Consider the following 14,891-nt stretch of genomic DNA (forward strand, 5'->3'; position numbering starts at 1 on the left):
ATAAAATGTGTTTAGAGCTGGATTGACCACGTCTTCCCCCTCCCTCACGAAAGCCAATGACCAGAGGACTTGAACTGCTGCCCTACATCTCCTCACCTGTGACATTTGAATTCGTTTATGAAAAGCAGTTTGATTTTTCATGCTGCTTTGCCCCCATGGGTTTTAATATGATATGTATTTGTGTGAATATTTGAATAATACCCTTCTCCCTGATGGGCTGTAAACTCCAAATGGGTGGGGACTGTGCTTGGCGGTTTAGGAATATTTGTTGAATCATTGATTAATGATTTTTTGGTGAATTAATAGGGATGAAAAATATTGGGATAATTAGTTCTCTATTAGTTTATTTTTCTTTTCTATAGTTACACTTGCTTTTCACAGAGGCAGGTTTGTAAGGTATAAAGGCTTTATAGTCAAACTCAGGTTCAAATCTCTCCTACTGCATAATATCTGTCTGATCTTGGGGAAGTTTCTTAAACTCCTCTGAGCTCATTTCTTATATACCATGTGAGAAAATATCTACCTCCTTTACTTGTTATGAGAATTTTTTTTTTAAATAAATCTATTTATTTATTTATTTTTGGCTGTGTTGGGTCTTCATTTCTGTGCGAGGGCTTTCTCTAGTTGCGGCGAGCGGGAGCCAGTCTTCATCGCGGTGCGCGGGCCTCTCACTGTCGCGGCCTCTCTTGTCGCGCAGCACAGGCTCCAGACGCGCAGGCTCAGTAATTGTGGCTCACGGGCCCAGCTGCTCCGCGGCATGTGGGATCTTCCCAGACCGGGGCTCGAACCCGTGTCCCCTGCATTGGCAGGCAGATTCTCCACCACTGCACCACCAGGGAAGCCCCTTGTTATGAGAATTTAATGATAACATGTATCTCCTACACCATCAGGCTCAGTGCCCAGCAGACCACAGGTGAACATTAAACATTACTTCTGTTAATCCTCCAACCTCTACACTCCTTCACAGCTTCTTTGGATATACCTTAGAATGGGATTTTCAAATATCTGGACCTAGACAAATCAAATCAGCTCCATACACACACATATCACTGTAATCTCTAGCTTATTCTTCTGGGTCCGGTAGAACTTCCACTAAATTTGTCAGCAACCAATAAAGAGAACTCGTTTTCATTTCCCCATTCTGTAGAGAGATGTAATAAAATGACAAAAGGTTATTGCTTATGTTAAAGTGTCTCTGACTGCAAAGAACTGAAAACCAATAAATAAAAACAGCTTACAGAATGAGGAAAATGTATATTCTCACATCAGAAGTCAAGAGACAACAGACACAATGAAGTCATCAAAGAGCCAGAATCCAGCCAATTTGGTAGGTGGGGGAAATTAGACTGAAAGAGTATATGGTTATTGCAAACCTCCAGAAAATAGATTCTCTTACAATTGTGTTTATGTCTGTACATGTACATGAATATCATCTTAGTGTTTTATTCTTTCTGACTGAAAAATTACATGATTTTTTAAGTAGGTATTTTTGTTGAGGTTTTTTTTTTCAATATCATTAGGCTGATGGCATGCCAGTTTGAAAGTGATCTAATCAATTCATAAAATCTGCATAACGATCTTGGTGATATAGAGCAGAAATAAATAAGGACAGGGCACACCTCCGCATATGGAATACTGTTCATAGCATTCATAAAAATAACATTCAGTTTTGCAGTCTCAGCTGGTCCTGTATGCGGCTGAGCACAGCCTTGACAGGATATATTCCTTCCAAACCTGGTTAAACTAGGACTGCAAGTAGTATAGTTGCTAGTTGTGGTGAAAATAGTACAGTATTTGTACAAGTCTGAAGAGTTTCTATTGTTTGATATACTGTAAATGTAACTATAGAAAAGACTGTTAAACAGAAACTGCTATGAAAACCAAAGTTAGCCCATACTGAGACGAAGCAGATGTGGTAGGCAGATAGCTAAGATGACCCACCCAAGACTCCTGTCTCCCGGTTATTCAGCTAAACATTAATCCAGGTATTGCTGTGGAGAAATTTTGCAGATGTAATTGAAGTCCCAAATCAGTTGAACTTAAAATAGAGAGACCCTTATGAGTCTGATCTATTCACATGAGCCCTTTAAATGATAAGGGAAGTAGAGAGAATCAGTGGGTAAGAGGGACTCAATACACCTTTGCTGATTTGAAGATGGAGGAACTTATGTGAAAAGAATGCTGACAGAGGCCACTGGCTAATAGCCTGCAAGGTAACAGGGAACTCAGTCCTACAACCAAAAGGAACTGAATTCTGCCAAAGATCTGAATGAGCTTGGAAGAGGTTTACAAAGTCCAGGTGAGAACCAGAGTCAGCCAACATTTTGTGTGTGAGACCCTGAGTGGAGAACACAGCCAAGCCATGACAGACTCTTTCCCCACAGAACTGTGAGGTAATAAGCTTGTGTTGTTTTAAGTCACCAAGTTTGTGGTATTGTTGTATAGCAATTGAAAACTGTACACAGACCTGCTCTCTGGGCACTTTTGTCTTTTTTTTCCTCAAGCGATTTTGAGTACCTGTAGAATTTAATCGTGTTGTAAGCAACACAATGAGTCGACCAATTGAACCCTCTTTTTGCATAAAGTTGAGAAAATCCTTTTTTGAATACTCTTTGAATCAAATAACTCTACATGCGTTCCAATAAAGGCTCAGGACTTGGGCCAGATCCTGGGAAGCCTTTTCCTGCAAAATATGGGCAATTTCATTTTGCAGAATCAACATAAGTGACTTGAAAAGAGAATGTTAATGTCTAATTAATGTCTAATTCTTAGAATAGTACTAGGATCTTTATATACATAATGTCAATGAGTTACCATTTCTTCATTATAAAATGCTGTTACTTTTCACATTTTATAGACTGAGATTCAGAATCCTGGGACATTTCAATGACTTCTTTGTTAGTCAGCTGAAACTGGAGCCTATTTTTTGGTGTTTTGGGTTTTTTGTTTTGTCTGTAAATTTCACGTAATATTTCCCTCTTCCACACAGTAAGAGAATAGAGCTGGAGATGAGGAGAAAATGTGCCTTGTACCTTATATTTCTCCTTCATCCTGGGTGACAGTGGGGCCTCATGGGGCTGAGGAGGTGCCTACATCTCCACACTTTAGCAGCTGAGTCGAATCTTGATTATCACCCAGCACTCATCTCTTTTCCAATATTAAGTAGGAAAGTCTTTCTCCCCCTTTTTTTTCCAATCTGAAATTCATATTTAACCACTTTGGCCTCATTTTGGCCCCAAGGAGTATATTCAGGGAATACAGAAGGTTCTTAATGCAAATTTTGGAAGCAGCAAAATATCTAATGTGTTGGTTGTATCCAGTTTTTTTATTTTTTTCCTTTTTCATTATCTATTTTAATTTTCATTTGTTTTATTTCCCTGTGACATCAGTATTTCTTAGAGGTTATTTTACAGATGAGGAAACAGACTAAGAGAGAATAAATGACTTGCTAAGAGTTCAAACACCTGGGAATATGGAACAAAAATTTAAAGCTAGTTTTAGTTCTTAGTGATCAAGTTGTATGCTCTGAAAACTGAAGGGCTAATCTTATCACTCTGAAATGAGGTTTTAACAGCCCAAATGTTGAATACAGTAAGGTTTTTAAAATTTGTGTTGAACTAAGAAGTGTTTTCTCTTGACCCTGGTGGTCTCCCCTTAATTTCTGTGATTATATTTATGATAAGCAGTCATGAGGATTGGGAAGTGGAACCAAGATTTTGACCTCAAAAGTCCAGGGACAGAGATGTATTTAAGACAAAGTGGTGACCTTGAATAGTACAGCACAAGGCATCAAAATTTTTCCCTCAGCACAACTGGATAGAAGAGAACAGAAGAATTACAGAGAAAAAAATTGTTTTGGAGTGCAAGGAGTTCTAAAAACTTGCACACAAGTTTTAAAGGAAACTGCCAGATCAAGTTTATTTTCTAATTTCTTAAAAGCTAAGAATTGTTTCTGTATTTATCCATTCAAGATAAACATTTTTAATACTCTGCTGTGAACACTGCTGGGCTCTATAAAAAATCAGTCCCTGCCTTCAAGGTATTTACCAAGTCTAAAGGGAGAAGAGAAGTCCACAAACAGAATCTAGTGATAAGAGCAGTACAGTTCATGGCATTGCACCATGTAAATTTTGAAAATTCTCCTGCAACTGTAGAATACCAAGTCATCTTTAAATTGTCATGCTACTAGGAGAGTGACTTTCCAGAGCAACCCCAGTTTCAAACGAGGGAAGTGGAGAATGGAAATTTAATTTAAAAGAACCTATGCTTTTCCAATTGGATTACATACTAAACAGGGTGGAATAATATGTGAAGACAGTCATGCTTCCCGATGATACGTCTCTGAGAATGAAAGTCTCCATCCATTATCTTTATTGTATCAGTGAATTCACTTCATCTATCTTTCGAAAGTCATCCTTGCTGGAGGTGGTGGGGTGTTTTGTTTTCACAATTTAATCAACTAAGTAATGGGAAATATTTTTTAAAATCTCAAAGGATAAAAAGTTGTCTTGGCTATGAAATAATTATACTATAACTCAGCTTGATATGTTCACATCTTGAAAACTAAGAAAATAAAAGCCACTTTCTCAAATGTTAAATATATACAAACAATTATGATTCATCTGCAGCATAAAACACAGTCAGACAAAAATACAACTTGTTTAAGCATCCTCCCATAAAGAGACTTTTTATCTGATCTGGGGGCACTCCAGACACCAGAATCTTAACTATAATAATTAGATGGAGTCCATGTGGTAATTTGAAAGTAGTTTTATGTTATGACTTTGTAAAGTAGTAAGTAATTAATAAACAGTTGGATTCATACTCAAAATAAGAACTTAATAATAGCTTATGATTAAATTTACTTAAGTATAAACAAATATATACATATATTACACAAACAATTAAGTTCTCAGATGAATTTCAAATATGTCTTCAAGCATGCCACTCTCGCCAACTCTCAATGTGTTCACCAACCCGGAAACTCTCTGAACTTGTCCTTTGGGGGTTTTGGGAGGTTTCATGGCATAAACATGGTTGATTAAATCATTAGCCATTGGTGATTGAATTCAATCTCCAGACCCTTTCCCCTTCCTGGAGGTCAGGGGGGGTGGGACTGAAAGTTCCAAGGCTCTAATCACCTGGTTGGCTCCTCTGGCAACCAGCCCCATCCTTGGGTGGGGTCCAAAAGTCACCTCATCAACATAACAAGAGATAACTTTATCTCTCTCATGGTTTTAGGAGCTCTGTGCTAGAAATGGGGACTCAGACCAAACATATATTTCTTATTATAAATCACAATATTACAGTGTCCCTTCCACTTTCCATTCATTGGGCAGTTTGACACATGGTTCCAGCAAACCATTAAGGACCCATGAAATACAATCTTCCCATGGGTTTGGAAGCAGGAAGAATGTGTTGATAAAAAACCCTAAAGACACACACCTGAAATCCTCTTCTTGTCTTGTCCAATTCATCAGGTTCCCTTTCGGTGTATCTCATGGGTTATTGCTGCATGTTCTTCTAAGTGTCCAAGATGCTTTCTGGTCTCTGCTTATGAACTCGTACCCAGCTCACTTTAAGTGTGGTCTGTAACAATTGTACTGCTTAAGAAGGTAACTTCCTCTAAGATGGCCAACTTACCTGCCATCTATTTTTGCCAGAAGAATGGATGCTCTTCTTATTTGGGGAGTGATGTGAGTCTCCCTCGTTTTCTTCTCTGGTCTGAGTGCCCAGTGTCCAGTCTTTGTGTTCCGCCCACAGTCTGCTGTGCTACTTATCACAGAGGTGTCAGTCTACTTCCTTTGTCAGAAAGAATAACTGAAAGAACAGTCTCTGGATGAAACATGGATGTCATTACATTTCTGTGGGTACATTTCTTAGGTTTTCAACTTAAGCACCTCACAACCGTTGTCATGTATGCCTTCCTTGGCAACAGGAGTAGGTGTGAGAATTGATGAAAAACATAGATGCTTAAAAGATGTGACATTTTAGATATCATAAAAGGGTTCCCAAGGAGTTATTTATTTCACAAGGACTTTTACTTTTTCCCCATGATATTTTTGTACCATAATTCCTTTTTTTTTTTTTTGATTCCTGAAGAGGTATCTCTAAATGTTTAATAATTGTTCTGAACCTGAGGAGATGGTATACACCAGAACACAATCATTTATGGGAAGAGGAGATTTCAGCCAGTGGAGTGGACAAATATTAGCATGAAAATACATCTGATTTGCATATCACTGTAACCATTTCTAGAGCATTCCACCAGAGTTCTGACAACTTTCAAGGAAATGCTGAAAGACTTTCTTAAGAGGTAAAAGTATAGGAACTCACAATGCACCTCGGAAAATAATTTCTTTAGCAATTTCCTATGCATACATGGATCTCCCTTCAAAGCACCATTCCCAACACTTTTCATGGACTACTGTATTTCTAATGTACTCATCTAAGCATTAGTAGGGAAAACTTTTCTTTAAATTAATGAATAAAAAGTCTCCTGGGTTTCTACTGACATTTATTTCCAGTATGGTAGCCTTTATTCTTCTCAGCTGTCATTTACAACTGCAGTATTCCCCTGCCTTTGAGGGTAAACTCTGATGATATTAGAGAGAGCAGATTCAATTTATAAAACTAGAGGAGGAGGCATAACTCATATCTGCTTTATAGGCTCATTGCATTATATCAGACCAGTACTCTACTGGGTTCAACTGCTTTGATGAATACAATTTAACCCTGGTATAGCCATGTTGAGGTTACACCGACTCTCTGTATAATGGAGTTCTGCTTACAAATTCTAGATTATTAACATTATACTAACAGCTCATATTTAATGAGCAAATACGGTGCACAAAGAAGAGGGCTAAGATAATAACATAACGTGCGTTATCTTACTAATTCTCATAACACACCTCTGGTGTCAATAGTTATCCCCATGTTACAGAGGAGAACAATAGGACTTAGATGAAACAATTTGAAGCTATGCAGCTTTTAAGCAGAGGTTCAGTGCAGTCCTTCTACTTCACTCCAGAGCCCAGGAGCATAAGCATTTCACTAGATTATTCTAAACGCTTCCTGGCAGAATGATACCAGCTACTGTATGGACATGAGGGTGTTTGCAATGTCCACACATCAGCCTAGACATCAGGAAACACAGACACAAGGTAAGGCTCAGCAGCCCACCGTGTGGTTTATGGCAATTCCTGTAACCTCAGCCTCAGTCTCCTTGTTTTTAAAATGAAGCCATCGGACTGGATTACAGGTATTCCCCACTTTTCAAAAGTTCTCTTTACGAAAGACCTATATTAGTACCTGTTTTCCCTAATCAAAAGAAGTCTGAAGAGGATTTTTCACTTTTATATAAAAAGGCGAAAAGTGAAAATAGCATTCAGCGTTCATTTTGCAGCTAACTGATATAGAGGCTGCACACCTCAAGCATAAAGGAACACCACCAAGCCCCTTCCCCAACAAGAACTACACTCTGCATCTCAGCGTCAAGCCTCCATAGTTGTTTTTTTTAAATAGATCTTTATTGGAGTATAATTGCTTCACAATACTGTGTCAGTTTCTGTTGCATAACAAAGCAAATCAGCCATATGCATACATATATCCCCATATCCCCTCCCTCTTGAGTCTCCCTCTCACTCCCTATCTCACCCCTCTAGGTCATTGCAAAGCACCGAGCCGATCTCCCTGTGCTATGCTGCTGCTTCCCACCAGCCAACTATTTTACATTCAGTAGTGTATATACGTCGATGCTTCCCTCACTTCGCCCCAGCTTCCTCCTCCCACCCCATGTCCTCAAGTCCATTCTCTATGTCTACCTCTTTATTCCTGCCCTGCAACTAGGTTCATCAGTATCATTTTTTTTTTCGATTCCATATATATGTGTTAGCATACGGTATTTGTTTTTCTCTTTCTCACTTACTTGACTCTGTATGACAGACACTAGGTCCATCTACCTCACTACAAATAACTCAATTTCGTTTCTTTTTATGGCTGAGTAATATTCCACTGTCTGTCTGTGAGCATCTCTGCTTTATCTCAACTTATTTTGTGCACACAGTAGCAAGGTGTGTCCATTAATAATGATGACATGGAAAATGCTCAGGATATTCTGTTACAGTAAAAAAAAAAAAAAAGAAGATGCAATACTATATTCTTACATTATTCTAATTTTATTTGTACAGCATATTAATACATGCTTAGATAGAAGACTAAAATAGTTTTACAGTAGCATAATTAAGGGTAATTTTTATTTATTTTTTTCTATAGACAACATATATTCATGAAATGATCACTTGCTAATAATCAGATGAAATGTCATTAGAAAATACAATATAGAAGCCATAAAGCTTGTAGAAGGTTATAGTAACTTCTCAAAGTATATATGAGTGAAGCTTTCCTCACTCTCTCTAAAGCTGGGAATTCTACTGCTTCTTGGGTTCTTCCTCTTAGAGTGAAGAAATCCTAATTAACAAATTCATACTTAAGATATTTAGGCCTTACTGAACTTGTTTATTTGAAAATATCATCCTTTAAAAATGACTCCAGGGGAAATGAAAAGAATTTATATTGCTAAGTGATGTGATGATGGTTCTATTAAAGCATCAGTGGGAGAACTATTTCAGAGCACAGACATTTGGAGCATTTTCAAATAAGGCTCCGAGACAAACACTGCTAACAGTTCAACAAGTTTGTGTTCTTATCTTCTTCCTGGGCACATGAGCCTTCTCTTGTGGTTTGGGGTGGACATATTAAGTGATTTCTCACCAACAAAATAAGAGTGGAAAGGATATGTACCACCTTAAGACCTGGTCCATAAACACCTTTCATGCTCGCTCTTCAATGTCTTTTTCTCCTTCAGATGAGATGATCACATAGACGCCACATGACGATGGCCAAGCTTTCATTAGCCTCTGTCCCTTAAGAACTCTGATCTGTTCCCCGCCCCCCAAGACTGTTGGATAAGCAAGAAATATACTGCATTCTTTTAAATTTATATATATTTAAGTTACATATTTGGGAGCACGTTTGTTACAGCAGCAAGAGTTAACCTAACACAGCCACATCTTTTATGGTATACACTTAGCTGTACACAGGGCCTCGTCAAATTCATTCTTAAAGGAGAGGTGGAGATACCTCTTTTGTGCAGAAATGACTCCACAAAACTGGTGAGGGAAGAGTTAGAGAATAGATCATTCATACCATTTTGTAAATCACTAGAGTCTTAAAAAATCTGATAAATTTTCTTTTACTTGAAGGTAGTAAAATGAATTGCTTTCCCATAAGAACTCTTTAGAATAAATAAAAGATCACCATTCTATGGATTGTTATTTTTGTGTGTTCTTTTATGTTGCTTCTGACCTTTCTTGTTCTATTTGGATGTAGGTCCATGAGGGCACAACATTTAACTTTGTTTATTGCTGCTGCCTTGTTTCCCAGAAAAGTTCTCAGAATAATAAACATACAGTATGCATGGGCTAAAGATGTAAGTTAATGTAATAAATATAAGATGGATAAAGACAAATTTACTTGATGAGACTTACCACCTTAAAACTTGACCAGGAATTTTTATCTTTTTAATTTTTTTAAATTTTTTTTTTTTTTTTTTTTTATGGCTACATCGGGTCTTAGTTGTGGCATGCAGGATCTCTCATTGCGTGCGCAGGCTCTTTGTTGTGGTGCACGGGTTCCAGAGCATGTGGGCTCTGTAGTTGTAGCATGCAGGCTCTCTAGTTGAGGTGTGAGAGCTCAGTAGTTGTGGCACGTGGGCTTAGTTTCTCCGCAGCATGTGGGATCTTAGTTCTCCAACCAGGGATCAAACCCGCGTCCCCTGTATTGGAAGGCAGATTCTTTACCACTGGACCACCAGGGAAGTCCCTGACCAGGAGTGTTTAGTTGGCAGAGAATGGATTTCGTTTGACACAGACGTGATTAAACATAAAACAAACACATATGAGACCATCAATTTCTGAATTTCATTTCACATTATAAGATATATCTATCAAATACATCTAGAGATTAGGGACAGCTGACAAGTTTGCTGACTGCAGGTGTCCGTTCATTTCCCATCTTTGTCTCTGGCTAGAATCATTTGAACTCCAAGGCAAGTTTCCAGCTTTGACCTTGCACTAATTCACCACCTGATGGCAGACAGCCATCTATTTGTTCTTGCCTTACCATCCCCAGCAGATGGCTCAGAGATAAATAGCCAATAAATCACAATTTCCATGCGTGAGAGGGTCCAACCACAAAGTGCTTATTTGCCTTTAAGATTGGTTCTGTTGCTGCCAACTAGACAGAGTCATTTAGTCAAAACTTTTGAGTGATCAGCTCTCTACATGCCATCTTCTTTCCTTTTGGATTTGTAGCTGTTGATTGTTCATTTGCTTATGTATTAGTTAGGATTCGCCAGAGAAACAAAAACCAATAGATGTGTGTATATATACAGAAAGTAATTTATTTTAAGCAATTGGCTCACATGATTGTGAAGACTTGAAATCTGATGGAGGAGAAAGACAGACTGGAGACTCAGGGACTCAAGAAGGAATTACAGTTCAAGTCCAAAGGCAGTCTGCTGTAGAACCAAGAAGAACCAATGTTGCATATTAGCTTCCAAGGCAATGTGCTGGAGAATTCCCTTTTGCTCTGGAGAGATTAGCATTTTGTTCTATTTAGGTCTTCAACTGATTGGGTGAGGCCCACCCATATTATGGAGGGTAATCTCTTTTACTCAGAATCCACCAACTTAAATGTAAACCTCATTCAAAAACACCCTATAGAAAGATCCAGAATAATGTTTGACCAAATAATTGGGCATTATGGCCCAGACAAGTTGACTTGTAAAATTAACCATCATAATTTGCTTGCTTGCTTTCTTCCTAATTTGTTTTTGGCTATCTTTTTTTGCTCCAATCCTCTCAGGTCCTTGGGATCATTATTTCCACAGGGCTTATTTAATTCAAAACCTTTTGATGATCTGGAAAGTTCCAAGCTCACATTCCAGCTCTCCCACTGGCTAGCTGAGTACCAAGGCACTTTACCACTTATCCTAGTTCTTCCTCAGTGAACAGAGATTCCTAAGTCATAGGTTTATTATAATGATCGAATGGGGAAAATCCACATTGACAAGCTCTGTAAACACAAGTTCACATTGAAACTACTATTCGAAACTGTGTTTATATATCAAAGGTACTACCTTTCAAACCAACAAAGGAAAAAACAGAAAATTCCTCATGTGAAGCACATTATAGATGTGAATAACTGGCTCATTGGAATAAAGAAAGATCAAATTAATACATCAAGTTTATTCATGAAGGGACAATGATTTTAAGAGTTAAGAAAAGCTTTAAAGACCATGAATGATTTTTGAAGATCCCAGTAACAGTGTTAAATTTAAAGTATACAGAATATTCATGTCTAAAGGCAGGGAAATAAACACACCCCTGATTCTCCCCCAGTGAATCCTGGAGATGCCGGGTAGAATGGGGTCCTGTGAGAACTGAAGCAAGGGAGCTCAGGTAAGAAGCACCTGTTCACAAGAAGCTACTCAGAAGAAATGGATAGAACTTATCACTTCCCCACTTTCAGTGTACGATTAACATCCCACATGTGGTTTGATGTTGGATTATTTTGTGATTGTCAGTCTCCACTGCTCAAGGAGTGTCTCCAGTTCAGAATCCTGACCAGATTGTTCTTGCAACTCCAAAGAGTGAAAGCGTTTTTGCGCTTACCTCAGCCTCAAGTCCACTTACTTAGTCCTCATTTCGGTATCAAGGCAGATCTTTTCTAACATTTTAGATTGCAGCTCCTTTTACAGAAAATGTCCAGTCTCAGAGGGATACCTTTACACTCTGGTCCCACCAAGTCAGTAGTCCAACATTAGTGGAGTTCCCAAGGTCAATATCCTTTAGTCTTAAATAACTCCAACCATGGGACAAAGGTGGGAATCCATTATGTTCAGGCCTGTTTCTTTTCAAACCCTCCTCTCCAGAAATTCAACAGATCTTCAGGTCCTGCCTTACTCAAAGTTACTTATTACTAACAATGTTATCGTTCAGTCCTACAATCTGTTAACAGAAATTAGTAACTATTTCTGTTTGAGACTTGTTGGGCCACCTTATACCCAAAGGGAGCACATCATTTTCTCATTGAACTAAAGATTATGGGGGTCCAGCACATCTCCAGAGGATACAGCACCAAGATCCAGCAAAGACCACATCAGAAACATCTTGCAATGTCCTTGTTATATGAAAAACAAAGTAATTTTTCCTACCTCGTTGATAATATACATACATGTTCTTAAAAACAGCAGTGTGTTTTTTTAATGTGTCAGACCAGCTTTGATGCTGATACTATGCAAAGATTTTTACAACAGCAACTTTTTTTTCAGTCTGTGAGAACTGGAACAAAGAGAAGTTTATAGTGTGCTTTTTTTGTGTGTGTGTGATAATGGATGGATGGAGAACTTTCTTGGTGCAGCTTTGCACGGTAGACAGTTCTATTTCAAATGGGCAAAAAATCAGTTTTATGAACACTTTGCTCATATTGCTTCCTTACCGCTTTCTCTAGGAATGCCCCAGCGGGGTTGTTAATGAAGACACCTTCAAAGAGATTTACTCGCAGTTCTTTCCACAGGGAGGTAAGTACAAATGTGGACCAGTGAATTCTACTCTCAGTTAGAATTATGCTTGCAATCTTGAGTTTGGTTTAATCTTTCATGGCATGACTCTACATTTTTCATTTTTATGTCAGAGAATTAATACACAGTATGCAGTGCATATGATTCTCAATACATCATAAAAGTGAGCTATTTACAAATTATCAAATATCCTAGAGTTCACTCTTTAGCTTAATGCAAGCAGTATTACTGTGTGCCTGATACCACATCTCTCAAAGGCGCGGTGCTTTCTGACTATGATGGGTGAGTCCTGGATATGCCACAAAGCTTTCACCTGCATTATACGTCTCATTCTCCCAGCTCTCAAAATTAGGACAAATGGAATTATCCTCAATTTTCGGATCTGAAATCCAGGGCTTAGAGAAGCTAAATGTTTTGCTCAGAGTCACACATCCACTAAGTGGCAGATCTAGGTTAGAACCCAGATTTTTCTGGAACCTCATCTAATATTCTTTCTGCTCTTCCTCTCTCTTTCAGGAACTCTCCACTATCACCCCTACCCCTGCATCTAAGAAAATTAATACCACCCTAGACATTATTTTAATTGGAAAGAAAACAAGGAACGCATAAGGATAATACATACCTGTTAGAGATGAGTGAAGAGATATATTTGCCACTGGACCTTATAGTCTCTCCTTCAATCACTCAGCAGGATGCCCAGCTCAAACTTGTCCTGCAGTCTGCTCTGTGTCCAGCTGTGTATTAGGTGCTGATGTAAGAGGGGTGAGATGTGGTACCTGCCCCAAAGAATGTTAGAGTCTAGAGTAGCAGATGGACAATGTCAACGTAAAAAAATAAATATGAGGATAGGGGTTAAAAATATAGTATTATAAAAGCACCATGTAGGCACAGTTAGATAAGCTGAACAACAGGGAGGAAATTTAAAAAGTCTATCCAGATAAATTGAACCTGAGCTGAAGTAGCCACCTTTCATCACGTATCTAATACGTGTCTGGCCCTGGCGTGCGTTACCCATCACCTCCCAACAACCCTAGTTATGGTTCTCCCTTTCTAATAAATGTGGAAACTAAGGTGCAGAGAAATTCATCCATTTCTTTGCCATCATCTTTTCACTTCAATTCCACTTAAAAGATCCACCATCATCTGATGCCAAAATAACTGCTGTTGTCTCTGAACTAAGTCTCTCTGATTCCACCCCTCTTCTCCACTCCCCAACCCTGGTCTGTTCTCAACATGAGCCAGAGTAATCCTGGTAAAATGTAAGCCAGGTCGTCTCACTGCTCTGCACAGAATCTTCCATCCCCTCAGAGCATAAGCCAAGGTCACTGTCTCCTGTTCTATCTCTGCCTCGTCCTTCACCGACCCTCCCCTTCACTCACCTCATTCCAGACATCCTGGCCTCTTGCCCTTCCTCCAGCACACCAGTCCTGGTGCTGCCTCTGGGCCTTTGTTTTTTAATTTATTTTTTTATTTTTTATTTTTGGCCACGCAGCATGTGGGATCTTAGTTCCCCACCCAGGGATTGAACCCACACACCCTGCAGTGGAAGCTTGGAGTCTTACCGCTGGACCACCAGGGAAGTCCTATCTCTGGGCCTTTGAATTCACTCGTTATTCTCTCTGCCTGGAATTCTCTTCTCCCGAATATCCATCTCAATATCTCACCACCTCTGCTTTTATTCAAATGCCACCTTCTCAGTGAGGCTTCCTCTGGCCACCCTGGCTTAAAGGACAACCCCTACATATCCCCCATGCCTTTTCTTTATGTTTCTCTTTAGCTCTCAAGAGCATCTAATAATGTATATTTTATTTGTTTGTGTTGTTGCTTACTGTCTCTTTTTCCACTAGAATGTCATCTCCAAGGGAACAGAAGTTTTTGTCTGCTTTGCTCACTGCTGTATCCACAGCTCGTGGAACAGTGAGTGACAAGTAGTTGCTCTAGATACTCACTGCAAAACAGGGTGAATGCATGGATGAACGAATGACATTCACCTCACCATGGGATAATATCTGTAAAAGGCAGTTTGAATGTATACAACACTTAAATAGTAATTGTTTCATACAAAAATTAGATTCACTTTTGGCTTTAGATATTTAATAGGCTGAATTTGAAATTGAAACTGAAAATTTCAATTTTGGGCATGGATTATCAAAATAGAAAGTTTCACTTAAGATGGACTTTTCAAAGAATTAAATTCGAATTCGGAGAAAACACAGGGTGACCCACTATTACATGAATTTGGATACAT

General features: G+C 38.7%; 1 protein-coding gene across 2 annotated transcripts in view; it reads left to right on the forward strand.

The window, feature by feature from the left end:
• Positions 1 to 14,891, forward strand: part of KCNIP4 (potassium voltage-gated channel interacting protein 4) — a 443,407-nt gene that overhangs the window by 400,856 nt on the left and 27,660 nt on the right. For both annotated transcript variants that reach the window (XM_068543160.1, XM_068543159.1), the window contains exon 3: positions 12,574 to 12,643. In XM_068543160.1, the coding sequence (XP_068399261.1) occupies positions 12,574 to 12,643 (70 nt within the window). The remainder of the gene's footprint in view (positions 1 to 12,573; positions 12,644 to 14,891) is intronic.

This window comes from Eschrichtius robustus, chromosome 4 (genome assembly GCF_028021215.1).
Source record: "Eschrichtius robustus isolate mEscRob2 chromosome 4, mEscRob2.pri, whole genome shotgun sequence".
NCBI classification, from domain to species: domain Eukaryota; kingdom Metazoa; phylum Chordata; class Mammalia; order Artiodactyla; family Eschrichtiidae; genus Eschrichtius; species Eschrichtius robustus.